At 65.7% G+C, this 18,120-nt stretch overlaps 1 protein-coding gene across 1 annotated transcript; it reads right to left on the bottom strand.

Annotated features, from left to right (window-relative positions):
• Positions 1-993: 993 nt before the first annotated feature.
• Positions 994-18,034, bottom strand: CHLRE_05g245550v5 (uncharacterized protein). Its single transcript, XM_043062500.1, has 31 exons — positions 17,474-18,034; positions 17,277-17,335; positions 16,849-16,976; positions 15,648-16,524; positions 14,957-15,448; positions 14,522-14,780; positions 14,109-14,294; positions 13,605-13,930; positions 13,253-13,393; positions 12,923-13,018; positions 12,621-12,680; positions 12,239-12,305; positions 11,897-11,969; positions 11,133-11,749; positions 10,564-10,772; positions 9,921-10,221; positions 9,438-9,705; positions 8,556-8,951; positions 8,123-8,290; positions 7,670-7,872; positions 7,114-7,343; positions 6,660-6,791; positions 6,046-6,270; positions 5,232-5,377; positions 4,755-4,900; positions 4,198-4,361; positions 3,695-3,820; positions 3,254-3,378; positions 2,649-2,796; positions 2,200-2,424; positions 994-1,922 (listed from the first exon to the last, which is right to left on the bottom strand). Exons 1-31 carry the CDS (start codon positions 17,631-17,633, stop codon positions 1,689-1,691), a joined length of 6,987 nt encoding a protein of 2,328 aa, XP_042924649.1. The 5' UTR covers positions 17,634-18,034; the 3' UTR covers positions 994-1,688.
• Between the last annotated feature and the right edge of the window lie 86 nt (positions 18,035-18,120).

Genomic DNA, 18,120 nt, shown 5'->3' with positions numbered 1-18,120 from the left:
GTGCAGCCCCGGGCAGACCGTGTCGCCCCCCAACGCTAGAAACTAGGCATTATGGGCCCCGAAAACGTGGTTAGGGCCCTTCTCGCCAACGGCGCCGGCCGACCCCTGTCCCCTGGAAGATGCAAGCCCTGTCGCCAGCAATGACCCTCACTGACGCCCTGACAACCGCCCTCCCACTTGCCGGCCGCTTACCAACAAACCAGCACGACACCCGCGCCCCCATCTGATTGCACACACACACACATGCGTTATCCCACTGTTTTATCCCTTTTGAAGCACACAGATGCCTTATGAGGTTTCGGCTTTGCTGTTGGCCGATTGCAGCTAATAGAGACCACCATTTAGAAATGCCAGGCTTTGCCCCCTCTGCAACAAAGGAGTAGAGGATGAACGGCATGTTTTACTTGAGTGTGAAGCGTACACGTGTGTCAGATCAACGTACGGTATCAGTTCTGATTCAATGAAGCAGGTTATGCAAAGTGCTGACCAATTTAAGTTGGCTTGCTGCGTACGTGATATTTGCTTGGTCTAAGCGCTGTCTTTTGATTAGGCAGCACCACGACGGTGCACACGGTGTGCAAGATGCAACTAACAATCCAGTTCCAGGAGACGAGGGGCCCTTGCGGCTCGGTTAGTCTCGTTGCAGGTATTAGGAATGCACACTTCCAATCCTGTAACACACACACACACACATGCGTCCAGTTCATAGGGATTCTGCGACAGAAGGAGCTTTAGGCCCTCGTACCCTGGCCGTGTGCCTGCCGCCCTTGCACATGAAGGCGCACGGTATGGGAGGGCAAGGGAGGCCCTCCCCTGGACTGGGCTTCAAGCGAGGTATGTTTGCACTTTGCAGCAATCCCAGGGCGGAGCTGCATCCTGTCTACCCCTGGCAGCACTGACGTGGTCCCCCGGGTCTGCTTGCCGTCCAGCATCAACCCACATTGTCAAGCGCGCACATGTGGTCGACTGCCGTTGACAGCAGTTGCAACGACCAGCAACGAATGGTTACACAGTGCTAGTGGCGGGGGATGCCATACGGTGATGTCTGCTGCATGCCGTCGGTCCGTGCGCACATACAGCTACCGGTCCGCGCGCATAGCTATCACCCCATCATGCCTTGCGTCGCATGCTACGCTCTCTCACACACCGTTAGTTCCCGACACGCCTAAGATTGATTATAACCAACGCGGGCCGTCAGTGCTGGTGAGAATCTGCTACGACTATACATCTACAGAAGCAGGTCTTGAACATTGATTGCGGTATCCCATTTAACGCACGCGACGCATGTGCAGATAGTGTCGTGAACCTTCTTGACAAACCCGTGTGGGCCTGCGACTATTAGCTAGTCCGAATCCCATCCAGCAATGCCTCGATCGGTCCCGACCTGCCCTGATCAGTGAACCCGTTCCAGTACCTTGCCGTGTTCCTTGTCTCAGCAACCCGCCGCCTCTGGATCCACTTCACACCGCGGCAACCACAGGCACACACCGCTCTCCCTTAGTGGCCCAGCAGACGCTGCAGCCCTACAACACATGTGTCCAGCTCTCCGTATCCTTGACTGGGGCACGGCTCCAACGCTCTGCTCTGCTCAGTAGCTCCCACCACCCCACCACCTACACACCACCTCTCTCCGCCAACCCTCGCAGCTCCTCCTCCTCCTCCTCCTCCTCCACCTGCTCCCCCTCCCTCTAATAGGGGATCCTGTTCTGCAGGTTCTGGATGTAGTCGTAGAAGCCCGTGGTCCACTTCTGGTAGGCGTCGGCGATGGCGCCGCGCATGAAGGCGGCCGCCTGCCCCTCGCTCATCTCCAGGTGGAAGCGGCGGCGCAGGTGCGGCAGCGGCTTGCCATGGCCGAAGCAGGGCAGGCCACTGTCAGCCATGAGCGCCACCGTGGCGATGATGGGCTCGGCCACAGTGCGGGCCTGGCGGCGCATAGGGTGGGTGGGTGGGTGGGTTTGCAGCATGCTACACAGCCCCCCGCCCCCTGAGGCCCCCCTAGTTTAATTTGGTTTGGTTATGGTGGCTGGCATTCACAATTTACACCCCCCCCGCCCGACGCCCCGGCCCCCCGCCCCCTGAGCCACCCCCCCGCCTGCCTCACCGCCATGTAGCCGCCCCCCTCCTCCGCCCCGACGCCTGAGCCCCCCCCCTCCACCTGCCTCACCGCCCCCGGAGCCCCCCCCCCCTCCTCCGCCTCACCGCCAGGTAGCCGCGCACCACCAGCTCCTCAAACAGGCGGAAGTGGCCGCTGTTGCGCAGGCCGCCCGGGTCCAGCAGCTGCGTCATCTCGTGGCTCAGCTTGAAGGCCGCGGACTCGAAGCCCATGTTGCCGCCCGGGCTGATCTCCAGGATGAAGCCAAAGTCGATGTGGACCAGGCGGCCGCTGCTGTCGATCAGCAGGTTGCCGTTGTGGCGGTCCTTGGCCTGCGGTGTGTGTGTTTGATTTGTTACGGCAGTTTACTCTGTTGAGTGAATTAACACCAGACGGCTATGATGTGGCATTCTGTGGACCAGCCTGTGCGCAGGAGTAGGCCAGTCCCCTCCGTTGACCGCATGTGCCACCCCACATCTAGCCGACATCGCCGTCCGCACCCTCGTGCCGCACCCTCGTGCCGCACCCCCGCAACGCACCCTCCGCAGTCGCTCACCTGCAGGATGAAGCTGGCCACTGCGTAGGCGGCCTCCGACACGATGAAGTTGTGGCGGGCGCGCTCGAAGCCGGGCGTGCCGGGCGGCCCGAACTGCGACACGAAGATCTCGTGCAGGCCCCGGTCCGACAGCTCACCCATAGCGGCGCTGTGCGGGATATGTGTGTGTTAAAGAGCACAAGGAAAACATTACGCGTAGGACAGTGCATGCGATGTGTGTGTGTGTGTGTGTGTGTGTGTGTGTGTGTGTGTGTGTGTGTGTGCGCGCGTGTGTATTGATACCAGCCCAAACAAAATCAAACCAAGCAAACGCTAGCGGGGGTTTACATGAATGAATAATTGAAAAGTGAAGTTGTGGCCAGGCACAAATGTACAGCAGGCGCGTCGTTACCGATGACCGTGGGTGTGTGGGGAGGCAGGTGGTTATGAGGGATGCCATCTCGCGGGGCGCCCTTCCCGAGTGGCTGCGTGTCCCCCCCTAAGCACCGCCAGGCACGCTGCCTTCTACACACCCGCACACCTCCCACACTCCACTGCCTCCCTCGAAACCCAGGACGCGGCAATTAGGACCGAGTACGTGACGTGACTAAGCGGGATCGGCTCACCGGGACTTGGTGTGCGGCACCACCTCAATGATGCCGCGGCCGTAGCCGGTGGGGATGCAGCCGTAGGGGCACAGGTACAGGTCCAGGCCGGCAGCGCTGAAGGCGCCCTTGAGGATGGAGATGACCTGGTGAGGAGGCGGTGGGGAGAGGCGCAGGGGTGGGAGTGGGGATGTGGAGGGGAGGCGTTGAGGAGGAGAAGCGTTTGAGGGGGGAAGCCGTTGCAGGGGGACTGCACGCACGGGTGGTATGCACACCCACGCCCCCCCGGGCCCCTGGCCTTACCAATGGCCCCCGACCCCCGTCGACTTGTCCGTTGGGCTCAGTCATCCTCCCCCCGGCCACGCTCTCCTCCTCGCTGTTCAGCCTTTGGGTCCGGTTTAGTTCAAGCTGCCCCCCATCACACACTCACACACACACGCACATGCACACACACGCCCGCACCTGCAGCGCCAGCACGTCCTGCCTGCAGTCGTCGCCGACCTTGAAGATGCAGGCCAGGCTACGGGTGAGCGGCGGCAGCGGGGCGGGCGGCCGCTGCTCCACCTTAAAGGCAACCAGGATGGGAACCTGCGCGGGATGAGGTGGGTGGGTGGGGGCGAGGGAGGGGGAGAAGCAGGTGGTGAGAAGCCACAGTATGGGGGGAGGGGTAGCCGTTCATGGAGAGCGAAGTGATGCAATCACAAAGTGTGAAATGTCGACGTCCGGGGAGGGGGGCCACCGGCGGCGGCGGCGGCTCGCGGTCACCACTGCATGACAACCCACACGATGCCACCCGTTTCCACCGTATCCGCCCGAGCTCCGTTCCGAGTGCAACTCCACCCCTTTGTCTCTGCCCCTGCCCCTGCCCCTCCCCATCTCGCCTCCCCTCCCCTCGCTCGTTTTAGCTCGGTTTGGGCTGGTATTTACAACCCTCCCCTCCCCTCTCCTCCCCAACTGCCCCACACCTTGGCTGCGCTCTGCATGGGCGTGCCCGACTCCGGGATGTGTGCCAGTACTCGGCAGTCGGGGTTTGTGGGCACGTACAGGTCGGGGCGGCCGGGCGCGAAGCGCTGCAGCTCGCTACGGATCTTGGGCCGCCGCTCGTCCGGCTCCAGCTTCTTCAGGATACCTAGGGGCATGGAAGTCCGGGGGGTGACGCTCATGGTTTGGAATAAAGAAGAAGCGTAAATTACGGCCAGGCACATTGGTACAGCAGGTGCCGCGGGCGGGAATTCAGGGCGGGCGCGAGGTGAAGTTCCAGCACTCCAAAGCGCCACGAGGAGGGGAGGGGTTCCATGCATGTTAAATAAGACGAGAAGGCGTAGCCAGGAGCAATGGTACAGATGTCACGCAGTCGTTGCCGATGTCCGTGGAGTCCAGGGGAGGGGATGGTGCAAGCGTGTAGTGGAGCAAGGGTATAGCCGCACATGAAAGGCAGGGTAGGCGCCCTTGTGCCACGCGTGCATTGACACCCGCCAGCCTCTTAGGCACCCCCACCTCCCTCCGCCTCCATCCCACGCACCCGATATGCTGGTGACCTGGTTGAAGTAGTCGTTCTCCGCGTTCCAGTAGGCGGCGGAGACGGGGGTCATGCCCGCCAGCACGCGCTGCTTCAGGCGAGCGGCCGGCTCCCACAGACCCGTGTCCGCAGGCGGCTGCCAGCCGGAGCTGTGTGGAGGTGTGTGTGTGGTTGGAGGCATATGGTAAGTTATAAGGAGGGTCACATTGGGACCCACACGCTGAATTCAATCCTCTCTGCCACCGGCAAACAGCTCGCCCAAAACGCAGGCATGCTCCCACCTCTCCGCCACCTCAACCCCCCACCCCACCCCTCCCCCCCCATCCCTGGTTCTGGGTCTTGGTTTCTTTGGATTTGGAATAAACTACGCCTCCCCTCCCTCTCCCCTTTTCCCAATCCCCCTCGCTCTATTGCATTGGGTTTGGTTTAGTTTGGGCTGGTATCTACCACCCCCTCCCCTCCCCGCAGCGGCGCACGCACCGCTTGACCTCGGGGTTGAACTCCTCCTGCGGCGGCCGCTCCTCCGTGACCAGCGCCCACATGAGCTGGTGCAGGAACAGGTCGTCGGCGGCCGCGGTGTCCAGCAGGAAGCGGGCCGTGGCGCCGTCAGAGTCGTTGCGCAGAGCCTTCGCGGGGTGGGAGGGGGGTTACACTCATGATTAGCTAAGAAAATGGTGGACGGGGGGTAAGCAGTGAACAATAGTACAGCAGGCGCGTGTGTGTGTGTGTGGGGGGGGGTTGTAAATACCAGCCCAAACTAAACCAAAACCAACGAAAACGGGAGTGCACGGGGGGGGGGGTTGTAGATACCAGCCCAAACTAAACCAAACCCAATGCAATAGAGCGAGGAGGAGAGCGTGGCCGATGCTTGGCAACGGAGTGGCACGCGACAATAGTCCCCATGGGAGAGGGAGTTGGGCAGGGCGGTGGTGGTGAAGGTGAGGCACAGGGTTCCGGGGCGAGGTGTGTGGGGTTATAGTCATTGTCTTGAGGTGGTCGGCGGCCGCTTCAGTTTCTTAAGAATGGGCAAGTTGTGGGGTTCCCTGTACGGTATTCCTCCAACACGCCCGCACGTCGCACCTCCCACCATTCCCCACCCCCACTTCCATTTTGATACATGCCCTTTACATGTTTGGCCATCCCCCATCCCACCCCTGTGCCTGTGCTTCGTTTGGTTTAGTTTGGGCTGGTATTTACAACCCCTACCCGCAGCCCCCGTTCGTTGGTTTTGGTTTACTTTGGGCTGGTATCTACAACCCCTACCCACAGCCCCCTCCCCCCCCACCACACCCACCTGCACCAGCTGCGGCAGGAAGAACGCCACCCGTGCCGGCGCCGTGGCGTGCAGGCAGCGCAGCGCGTAGGCCTTGACGCCGGCGTGCAGCAGCGCCGGCCCCGACATCAGCTGCAGCCCCTCCACCGCGCCCGCCGGCGCCCATGTGGCCAGCGCCGCCAGGTGGGGCGCGTTGGCGCGGGCGGCCTCGGGCGTGGCCAGGAACAGCGCGGCCTCGGGCAGCTCCTGGGGTGGGGGATTATGATGAGTTAAGGAAGTGGTAGTGGGGTGCTGGTGGTGGTGCTGGCAGGTGGTGGTGGTGGTGGTGGGGTGGTGGTGGGGTGGTGGTGAGGTTGCAAAGATGGTACGGAGAGTTGTAGCAAAGTCAACAGCAGGGGTAGGGGTGCGCATACCGATGACCGGGGGAAGGGGGATAGCCGTCCAGTGGGAAGGGGGTGGAGGTACATTCTGATTGACCAGAAAGTTCATTTGTAGCGCAGCGATACACCAGGCGGGCTTGATGTGCAGGGGCAGCACCAGTGCTTACCTCCTTACACCCCGTACACATCACCTACCTACAGCCCGTACACCTCCCCTTTCCTACACTCGTGCGCCCCCCGCTCGCGCGCCCCCACCTGCACGCGCGGCTCCGACGCCGCCTCAATGAGCAGCTTCTCCAGAGCGCGGTGCGCCGCGTCGCCGCCGGCCGCGTTGGAGGCGGGCGCGGGGCAGCGCCGCACTACCGCCACCGCCAGCTTGGGAGACACCTGCGGCACCGGCAGCATGGGAGCAGAGGTCACACAGAGCCCGAACGCGGAGTAAGTAGCAACGTTGGAGCGGCTTTGTGAAACAAGGACAAAACAGTGTAGTCCTCAATGAGCGGGAGAGCGGGTAGAGAAGTGCGGGTGTGTGGCGCTGCCCGCAAGCTACCTCGGAAATGGGGACCATCCGTGCGCCGCCGCCGCCTCTGAACCCTGGCCCAGCCATCACACAGCCCTATTACAGCCCTAAATCTGCCTCCTCGTCTTAGTTGAGCATAAATGTAACACCCCCCCCCACACACACACACAACACACGCACTGCACGCACCAGCCAGGCGATCTTGACCATGGCGGGCGTCAGGCTCAGCACCTGCCCCGCAGCGCCGCCGCCGCCAGCCGCCGCCGCCGCCGCCAGCGGCCTCGCCCACACGGTGAGTCGTGTCACCTCGTTGCGGCACAGCGCCGTCAGCAGCGCGGCGGCGTCGGAGGTGCGCAGGCCCTTGGCGGCCGCGCCCCACACCACAGAGCTGACCGGCAGGGTGTTGGAGGGCCAGCCCACTGCGAGGGGGTGCGAGGACAAGGGGGTTGCCGCTACATGGGGGCACAGAACACTAGTTTATTGCGGCTGCGTTGCTTGAGCGGGCAAAGAGGCATATTTGCAGGACAGGAGAGAAAGCGCAGGAAAACGCGTGACCCCGTGCATGTGACAGTTGTACGACTGCCGTACACCTGCGAAAGCCACACAGCCACGACTGCCACTCCCTCAAACCCCCCCAGAGCCCGCCTCCCCCGCTTTCTGACTTATCTGTTGCCCCCGGGCAAATAGCAACCTCCCGCCCCCCCCCACACACACCCAAACCCACTCCACACACAAAAACACGCACCGGCCTCGATGGCGGACTGGCCGTCCCTGTGCCTGTCGTACACGGGGCCGGCGGCCACCACCGGCCAGGCGCTGGCGCCCATGGCTGCCAGCAGTGCGGCGAAGTCGGACACTGCGGCGTGCTGCTCCTCCGCCTGGCGCTGCGACATGCGCGCGGTGAAGGAGGGCGCGTGCGCGAACCACAGCAGGCCCGAGCGCAGCACCCTGAGATCACAGTGTTGGGCGGCAGTGTGTGTTGGCAGCAGGAACAGGAGCAGCAGCAGGAACAGGAGCAGGAGCAGCAGTAGCAGGAGCAGGTGCAGCAGCAGTAGCAGAGATGCCGGAACCGGAAAAAAAGGAGGGCGCGTGCGCGAACCACAAAAGATTATGCCGTGAGCGTGAGGGGGTGGGCGGCAAAGGCATGGAGGCACGTGGCCGGGGGTCGTCACCCTGCTCAATCACCCCGCCGACTTGCCTGTCGTACAGCAGGGCGTGTGAGGGCGGCACGGGCGCCCCCGCGGGCCGCATGCGCGCGCAGTGCTGGCAGAACGCCAGCGTCAGCTGCAGCAGCCGGAACAGCGGCGCGGCGGCGGCGGGGTGGCTGCTCAGCCGCTCTGGGTGCAGCAGCGAGTGGTGCAGCAGCCTGTGGGAGGGTGCGTGTGTGTGTGTGTGTGTGTGTGTGTGTGTGTGTGTGTGTGTGTGTGTGTGTGTGTGTGTGTGTGTCAGGGCGCGCGCAGGAGGCAGGAGCTCAGAGCAACACTTGGAATGGGCGCATGTTCAGCTATCTTTATGCAATGAACCACCACCACCACCCCATACTTTGCACAGGTTGCACACCAGCATTTCCACCTGCCACATCCCATCGTTCGATGTGTAACACACAGCGTGTGACGCTGCGCAACGCTCACTTTTCGAACACCAGTGCCAGCGCGCGCTGCTCGGCGTCGGTTCTGTCGCCGGCGCTGCTCCACATCTCAAACAGGAACGCCACCCACTGGTGGTGGCAAGACAGCGCCGCCAGCAGCGCCGCCTCCTCACGCGAGGGCGGCCCCGCCGCACTGATGAAGCCGCCGCCGGCGCCGCCACCGGCGCCGCCGGCCGCCTCAGCCTCGGCCGCGGCCGCCGCTGCGGCGGCAGCGGCGCTGTCGGGCGTCCAGGCGCCGCTGAAGAGGCCCAGGCCTCGGTCTACTGTGTTTGACCAGACGGCGGCGGTGCGCGACACCAGCGGTACCAGCCAGGCGGGGCCGGCGGTGGTGATCCAGGTCCAGGCGAACACGGCCAGGCCCATCATGTCGGGCGTGAAGCTGCGCGGGCGGCGGCGGCGGCGGTTGGAGTGTGGTGGTGGTGGGTGGGTGTTACACTCATGGACAACCAAAGAAGCAATGGTGTGGCGGCGCTTTGGGGCAGCGGCGAAGTAAGAACGTTCATGTAATCATGTGTTACATTCATGGGGGGGGGGGGGGTACATTCATGATTATTTGGCTAGGAAACGGCGAAGTTGTAGCCAGGCACGGTGGTACAACAGGCGCGTCGTTACCGATGACCCCAGGGGTTTGTGGCGGTTGGTGTGGCTTTGGGGTAGTGGCAAAGCAAGAATGTGCACGCATGGGTGCTGGGCGGACCGTAGGCGCTGGGCAGGCCGTGCGTGGTGGGGGCACTTTTTCACACGTCTCAACCACACAGGCCGTCAGTAGCAACGACCATACAGCCGCCCTCCCCTTCCCCCTACCGTCTACCACTTCCTTAAATTACTCATGACTGTAACCCCACCAGTGCTGCAACCCCCTCACCGCTTGATGGGCGCGGTGCACAGGCTCTGTAGCAGCCGGTACGCCAGCGCGTGCGCCTCGCTGCCCACCAGCGCCGCCTCCGCCGCCTCCGCCGCCTCGCGCGCCAAAAAGGCGGCGGCGCCCAGGTAGCGCTGCTCCAGCAGGCGGGCGGCGCCGGGGGCGGCGGGCGCCCCCAGCACCTCCTCCAGAGCCGACAACACCTTCTCCGCAACCACCGTGGGACCGGCGGAGGGGCCGCCCGCCGAGAACTGCACGCCCACCACCGCGCCTGGGAGGGTACAATTGAATATACGTTGCATAATCCTATGTTCATACATGCATGAAATAAGAAGTGGGGGCCGGGCAGTGCGGTGCAGTTAGGTTGGGTTGGCAAAGTCCAGTTTCATGCGCCCCTGTGGTCAGGTAGCATTCGGCGGTGGAGGCAGCTCTCACTGGCACCGCGTCCGGTTCTTGCCCTCACGCGCTTTCTCTCTCGCCGCTCACCCGCGAAGAAGAGCTTGCGGCACAGCGCCATGGTCCCGTCCGCCGCCACGCCCGCGCCCGCACCGCCCGCCGCGCGCCGCCGCGCGTCGGCGCAGATGGCGAGCAGGTCGGCGGCGCGGCGCAGCGCCGCCACGTGGGCGCGGTGGTGCTCGGCGGACGCCTGCAGCGAGCTGACGCCGCGAGTGCCGCCGCCGCCGCCGCCGGCGCCGGCGGCGCCGCCGCCAGTACCCGCCAGGATGGCGGAGGCGGCGCCGCCGCCAACCGCGCCGTCGCCGCCGAGTGTGTATGCCGCCACGCTCGACTGCAGCCCCAGACCGGCCATGGGTGGGAGAGGTATGTGAGGGGGCATGGATGATGTACACCGTACGGTGTTGCAGGGGCTGGGAACAGCAGAGCGGCCGCCCAGTGCACAATTCTTTCCCCTAAGTGCTCCTGCCGACGACCGATGCCGCGGCCTCTTCTCCCGTTCTCCCTTCTCCCGTCCCCCCACGCCCATTGCGCCCCTGACTGTGCTCCGCTAGTTTGGCTGGGTTTGGTCTATTTGGGCTGGTGTTTACAACCCCCCCAATCATCATGGATCTTACACACACACCCAAATATCATGTACCCCCCCCCCCCACACACACAGACCCCATACACGCACCTGGCCCAGGAACTGGTGCAGCATGGCCTCGGTGCGTGTGGGCGCCGCGCGCGCCGCCGCGTACACCCACGCCTTCAGCCAGCGCCACACCGGGCCGCCGCCGCCGCTGCCGCCGCCGCCGCCGAGCTCGTAGGTGGAGGAGGTGAGGTTGCTCGCGCCGGGCACCTCGCTCAGCGGGTGGTCCACGCCCTCCTCTGTCTCCAGCTCGCCTGCGGGTGCACGGGTGTGGGGGTTTGGTTGGTCCTGACAATTCCGAGGAAAGGCGTGGCGGAGGAAACCGACATGGTTAAGCCGCGTGACCGTGTTACGGGCGTAACACGGTCCTGTCCGGCACGCGTTTGCCACGGCCCCTGGCCCCCCTCCATCCACCGAACCCGCCCCCCCCCACTCCACGCCCAAGGCCTTGGTCTCCTGCTCCTCCTCCTCATGCTCATCCTCCCCCGCGAGTTCAGCTTGGTTTGGTTTAGTTTGGGCTGGTATTCACAACACCCCAACCCCGATTGCTGTTCCTCAAGACGGTCAACCGTCTACCACTTCCTAAGCCATAATGTAACCCCCCAGGTCCTCACCCAGCAGCGCCGCCACGCAGGCGTGGCTCCAGTAGATGGGGCTGTACGCCTCCAGCAGCCGCCGCAGCAGCCGGTCCGCCGCCGTGGACGACAGGGGCGCCTGCCCGTCCACGTGCCCGCCCGACACGCCCAGGTGCCGGATCAGCGCCACCGCCAGGGCCTCCAAGCAGCGCTCGCACTCCGCCGCCGCCGCGATCGCGCCGTTGACCGCGCTGCTGGCGGCGCCGGCGGCGGCGCCGCCCACCATCAGCTCCGGCATGATGCCGGTCTCCGAAACGGCGCCGCCGTGGCCGTTCGACTGCCCAGCGTCCTCGTTATCATCATCGGAGTCGTCGTCGTCGGCGCCGGCAACGGCGGGGTCGCCGCCGGGCCAGGCGCCAGTGGCGAAGGGCGAGGCGCTGGCGGCGGAGGCGGCGCCGTTGGCGGGGGCGGGGGCCACGCGGACGCCGCCACCGCCCGGGGAGGGTGGAAGGCCGGTGTAGCTGGGGCGGCGGGGGGCGTTGGCGGCGGGGGCGGGGTCGGCTGTGCCGCGATCGGCGGCGGCGACGGCGGCCGAGGCCTCGGCCTTCAGCCGGGCCAAGTAGGCGTCAAACGACTTCTCAGCGATCACCGTGTACCTGCGGGATGAGTGCGAGGTCATATTTCGGTCGCCGCTTGCGTGTGGATCATGCATGCCTTCTAGCGATCATGGGCTCCTGGGAACGCGGATTCGACCACGCTGGGGCCTGACGCGGGTCCCTGGCAAACCCTGGAACAGCACGCACCAGGCCGCGTCGGACTTGGCGGGGTCCGCGGACTGCAGGTACATGAGCGGCATGGAGATGGGGCTGTACTCGGCTGCGGGGGAGGTGCAAAGGTGGAACAGAAATTCAGGGGGGGGGGTTCATGATAAGCTAAGGCAGGGGGAGGGTTCGGGGAAGGAAGGAGCATGCGAAGAGGGTAGGGGTTTGCGCAGTTGGGGCTGGAGGGGACGAATGACGAGAAGGCCGGGTCAGGCGCGTTGCGCTCCTCGGGTTAAATAGGTCGGGCTCGCGCTCCCGACAGTCCAACTGTTGTGCCTGCTTCCCCACGTTTGTTCAGCCCCGGGCCTAGTGCCTAGTGCCTACCATCAAGCACCCGGGGCGCGTGCCTGGCGCGACACAGCTCCGCCGTGGCCACCGCCAGCAGGTAGGCCTGCGGCGAGGCGGCGGGAAGGCGCAATGAGGCGGAGCAAGACAAGGCTGCGCAACCAATGCACGGTTGCATGCCGAAGGGGCAGGATCACGCGTGTGTGCCAGTGTGCCTGTCGAATGGGAACGAGCCAAACGTGCCAAAAAGAGGCACGGCCTGCAGGAGCGGAAGCCCACCCCCAAAAGCAAAATAACAACGTGCCACATGAGGCACGGCCTGCAGTGGCCGACCAGAACCCCCCCTATTGGATTGGTTTGGTTTAGTTTGGGCTGGTATCTACAACCCCCCAAACTAATTTACCATAGGCGCGGGCCACACCTGCATGTTGGCGTCTGGCGGCGGCTGGGGGGTGCCGCCAACCGCCACGCCCAGCACGCTCTGCAGGGTTGGGGATCAGGGCGGGCCAAACAGTGACGGCCTGCAGCAAATGCAATTTGCAGCACCCGCATAAGGCAACTCCTCGCCGACTTCCCAGCCGCATCAGACGTGCACGCGTTGGTTCTGCACTACGCGCACCCCGCTCGCCCCCCTTTGGTGTTGGAATGAATTACCACCTTGGTTTGGTTTAGTTTGGGCTGGTACATACCGCCCCCCCCCACCGGCACCGCCCCCGCCCGCACCTGCAGGCTGGCCCGCAGGCGCGCGGGCGACGCCACCGCCTCGCCCGCCAGCCGCAGCCGGTCGCCCAGCTCCGCCTTGAGCTGCTCCGCCACATCCTGGGGTGGTGCGCACGATCACACAGTCACACAGTCACACACACACACACACACGTGCACAAAGAGCGGCTTTCATTTCCAGCACCCGTGTACTTGCAAGCGTTTATACGTCTGGGCAGCAATACACGAATTGTCTTCAGCATAAAGCCCAACACTGCCACATACGGTACAGCCTGAATGTTAGAGTAAGACAACGACAGCCGCCTGCCCTGCGAGCTGCTGCTGCTGCCGCACCTGCTCGCTGAACGCGCCGTCCGCCAGCAAGATCATGGGCGTCACGGCCGCGATGCGCCCCGCCGCCTCCAGCTGCGCCGGCGCCGCGGTCGGCTTGGTCAGTCCGAACAGCGCGCAGTAGAGCCACAGGTTCCGCAGCAGCTGCAACGTGTTAGCGAGATAGAGGAATGTGGCACATAAGGCATGCGGCCAGCGGGTCAGGCGACACCATACGTTGATATACGTAGGAAGGCACCCCGCTAAAACGCTTGGCTGCAAACTGGTGACGCCGCGACTAGGGACCTCCGCATTACAACCCGTAGGGCGTCGGAGTATGGACTGATACAACCAGGCATGCCAGGCAAGCCCCTACCTTGACAGTGGCGATGTCGGCCTTCTGAGCGCCCACGCTGCTGGTCATGCTCGTCAGCGCGCCCGGCCTGCCGCCGCGTGCCGCCGTGGAGGCGGCGCCGTTGAGGCTGAGGCGGCTGACGGACGATGGCATGTAGCCCAGACCGCCCAGCCCCTCCTCCGCCGCCTCGCACGCCTCCGCCACCGCCGGCAGCAGCGCACCCATCTCCGCCACCGCGGCAGCGCCCGCCGCACCCTGCGCCCCCGCGCGCAGCCCCAGCTCGCTGAACTGCACCAGCAGTCGACTGCGCAGGTCACGGCGCGCAACGCTGGGCGCGCGACGCATGCCTGCAGGCACAAGGGTTGCAGAAGCATGAGCCCGCATTGATCCAGTGCCTGGTAACGAGTGGCGGTTCGTCCTCGCATCTTCTCCCACCTCCCCGCCCCGTCCGACTCCTGCCCCCGACCTATGCTGGCCCCCCGGACTCGTGATGACTGGGACCCTTGCTGGTCACCGTGCACCCACCCCTGGCCAGCGTCAGCAGGCCGGCCGACAGCGCGCCGGCGCCGGGGCCCTTGGCGGCCGCCGCCAGCGCCGCGGCGGGCGCGGCGGCGTGTCGCGACTCCAGCAGCAGGCGCAGCAGCACGTCCGAGACCTGGCCGTACGCCCACGTGGTGGTGCGCTCCGCCCGCACACTGCAGGAGGCCATGGCTGCAAGGGGGGCGGGGGCGGGGGGATTGTCAAGATTGGTACTAGCAAAGTGTAGCGAAGTAGACAGCAGGGGAAGGGGGCGGATGAGGGAAAGGTGCAGATGGGGTATGCACACGGTCAGCTGGGGCGTGTAAGCCCCGCTCATCAGCGCTGTCAAACTTGCGGGCTGGGCAGGGGGCGTCGACGGTACATCCTGGTGGCCAACCCAGGTGGCCGCGCGACCGTACCTGCCAGCGTCTGCACGACCGACGCCTGCAGCGCCACCATGGCAGCGTTGCCGCCGCCCGCCGCCGCGCCCGCTCCGCCGTTGGCGGCCGTGCCCGCGCCGCCGGCGCCGTTGGCGGCGGCCCCGGTGCTGCTGTGGTTGGTGGCGCCCAGCGCCAGGCCCTGCCCCAGCACGTCCGTCAGCAGCGGCACCATGCGTCGGGCCAGGCCGTCGTCGCCACGCAGCAGCACAAACAGGCGGCCCGTGGCCAGGCTCAGGACCTGCGGGTCGGGCAGGGATGCAGGGAGGTGGGACGAGCACGCGGTTGACGGCCCTTGGCTACGTCCTGATTACCGTGTTCTGGGATAGCGTCTACTAGACGCGCGGCTACGCGCGGTGGCCTAGCTAGCGGTGTTGTGGACGCCTAGTGCCCCCCGCCCCCCTGAGCAGCACCTACCTCGGCCTCGTTGGTCGCCGCCGCGCCGGCGTTCGCGCCCGCGTCCGGCACGCTGAGCGGCAGCAGCAGCAGCGCCGACACGTAGGCCCGGTTCCCGGCCATGTAGCTGGCCGCCAGGCCGCACGTCAGCGCCTCCGCCACGTTGCAGCACAGCCGTTGCGCGCCCCAACCCGGCGGCTTGGCGGCGCCGCCGGCGCGGTCGGCGGCGTAGGACGCGGTCAGCGGGCGGCTGATGTCCCACGCCCAAAAGCCGGACCAGCCAGCGACAGAGGCCGAGGCCGGTCCCACCAGGGCGGCAGCCGCCAGGAGGATGGCCTTGAGGCGGGAGAACACGACGCCCACGTCCGCGGCGGCGCCGCTGGGGCCGCCGCCGGGCTTGGAGGGCGAGCCGTTGGGCGTGGCGGCGGCGGCGGCGGCGTGCGCGGCCTCGCGCGCGGCGGTGACGATGAGCGAGGAGCAGTCCTCCAGGATGAAGGAGGCGGTGTCCAGCATCTGCGAGTTTTGCAAAGTGCTTTGCGACTGAGGCCTGGGTGGAAAACCACTAGGCGCCAGAACGTCTCCGTACTACAAGATCAGGCGTCCCTGCTTGCAAGCTATCCACACGTATATGGCCAAGCACCAACCCGTACAGGCTTGACATGACGGCCGCCCACCCCAGCACGTGACCAAGGGCTGCCCCTAACGCGCGCACCTTGTCGCTGCTGGGTGCCTGCGCACCAATCTCTAGCGCCGCCGACACGCACGCCTCCGACATGTCCAGCATCATGCTGATCACCTCAAGCAGCTGGCCCCGCGCCGCCGCCGACAGCGCGCCGCCGCCGCTGGCGCCCGCCGCCGCCTCCTGCGGCCGTAGCAGCAGCAGCCCGCGCATCGCGCTCGCCGCCAAGCGCGCCGCGGCGCGTGTGATGGCCGCGCCGCCCGCCCCAGTCGCCTCCTGCTGCTGAGCCTGCTTGCCGGACAGCACCGCCGCACTCAGCGCGTCCACGCCGGTGGCGGGCTGCAGCAGCCGCGTCAGCACGCCACGGATGAGGCCCATGGACCACGTCAGCAGCGTCGTCAGCAGCGACCGCTCCTTGGTGGCCGCGGACTCGCCCTGCTGCGCCAAGGCGGCAGCAGCGCCGCCCCCCAGCATGGTCCGCACCAGCGCGGCCGCCAGCAGCAGCAGCTTCTCATCGCCCGCGGCCGCGGCCGCCAAGGCTGCGCGCGAGCCCGCCGGCGGCGGCGCCGCGGAGAAGCTGAGCTGCGGCACCTTGCCGTCCAGCGGCAGCACCTTCTCCACCATCCACGTCAGCAGCACCTCCGCGTCCACCGGCAGCAGCGGCAGCGCGCCGGCGCCGCCGCCGCCGCCGCCGGCCGCGTCGCTGCGCGTCAGCGCGCGCAGCAGCACCAGCGCCGGCGCGCCGGGCTGCAGCGGCGCGCCGGGCGCGGGCGCGGCTGCTGCTGCTGCTGCTGCCGGGGTGGTGGGCGGCATGCGCAGCAGGGCCTGCACCAGGCGGATGAGCAGGTCGCCCACTGCGGCGCTCAACACCTGGCGCCAGCTGGCCTTGATGCCCTTGTGGCGGATGACGCTGCGGGGCGGTTGCGAGGGTTGATGGAAGCCAGCGTATGGGAGGTTATGACGGCACAGGGCGCGTGGGTGAGGGCGTGTGGGTGAGGGCGTGCGGGTGAGGGCGTGCGGGTGAGGGCGTGCGGGTGAGGGCGTGTGGGTGAGGGCGTGTGGGTGAGGGCTCGAGCGCGTTGGGCTTGCTGCATATGCGCTCGCGCCATCGCTTGAAGTCGCAGGCTGCCCTCACACGAACAAACCCTGCTGGCCGATGCGCCCTGAGCGCCTGCCATGCCCCGACCCAGATGCGCCGCAGCCTGGTGCCGCACCCGGCGAGGCGCCCGCCCACCTGCGCAGCGCCGTGAACACCTCCCCGAACAGCTTCTCCAGTGCCTCGGGGTCCGACACCGGCTCCACCCAGCCGGCGGTGAGCAGCGGCAGCTGCCGGGCCACCTCGGGCATGACCAGGTCCACACGCTGCGTTCCCCGTTCGAGTGAGGTGTTTCCAGATGTCAGTGTAGCCAACAGTGGAGTTTGTGGGAATCCATAGTACACGCATGTGGTGATAGGCGGGGGCATGCGCTAGCCCTCCTTCTACCCGGAAGTGACGCAGCGGGCACACACTGACACCGTTGTCGTCTCAGCCCCCCGGCCGCACCGCCACGCCACGCCGCGCTCGGGCTAGCCCGTGACGGGCATCCCTACCCGCGCTGCCCGCAACTGGGGCTCCACGGATACAGCAGAATGGGTCCATCGCGCAGGTCCGACCGCACGCACCTGTCCCCCCGACTTGAGCACGAAGCTGATCAGCGGCAGGAGGTTCGCCGCGACTTCGCCTGGCGAGTCCAGAGACAGCAAACAAAACACGCATGCCATACGAAGACAATTCGTTCATGCATTGGCAGCGAAACACAGCAACTCCTGACGAAGCATTGACCGGAACACATAGCCAGGGCGAGGCGCTTGCCACTCACGGGTTGATAGCTGCTCCTGAGATCCATCCTCCTCACTGCTCGCTGGTTGCGCGCACAGCTGCAGCAGCAGCTCGACCTTCTGCTCCTCAGCCGGGCGCAGCGCTGCGAGCGACTGCGCCCAGCTGGAGCGGTATTCCAGCAAGTAATCTGTAGTCGGCATTTCAACGACGACGGCAAACTGTGCTTAACAGGAGCGGTGTTGCTCCATCGTCGGTCGAGAGCCGAAGAAGTTCAGACCTAGAGCGCAATTGGTATATATCGGTATTCTTGATGAACAATTTGTCCACACAAACTCAAGCATCGTTTGGCTACGAACTTTGAGCGGGCATCTGCCAACTGCCCCATTTAGGCTGCACCTTCTACCGGTTACTGCCCTGAAGACTGCCCCCAGCCAGCACAGGGAACATAGGCCTGATGCACACTGCGCCTAGTGGAGCATGTTCCGTACATGCTAGGGGTCCGCCAGGACGCTCGGAAGGAAAGAGGTGGGCGCTGCTGGACGTACCTTCGGCGTGCATACGGATTCGACAATGCATTCATGCAAAGCTGTAAAAACGTGTAGAGGTATTGGGCGCGCAGCGCCGCTGCAAAATGCAAGTGACCGGCTCCCTGACGCCCGGCGGCAATGTGCCAGGAGGTGCCAGGAG

The sequence above is a fragment of the Chlamydomonas reinhardtii genome, chromosome 5 (genome assembly GCF_000002595.2).
Source record: "Chlamydomonas reinhardtii strain CC-503 cw92 mt+ chromosome 5, whole genome shotgun sequence".
Lineage (NCBI taxonomy): Eukaryota > Viridiplantae > Chlorophyta > Chlorophyceae > Chlamydomonadales > Chlamydomonadaceae > Chlamydomonas > Chlamydomonas reinhardtii.
The sequence above is the reverse complement of the archived record's forward strand: the minus strand, read 5'-3'. Positions and strand labels throughout refer to the sequence as shown.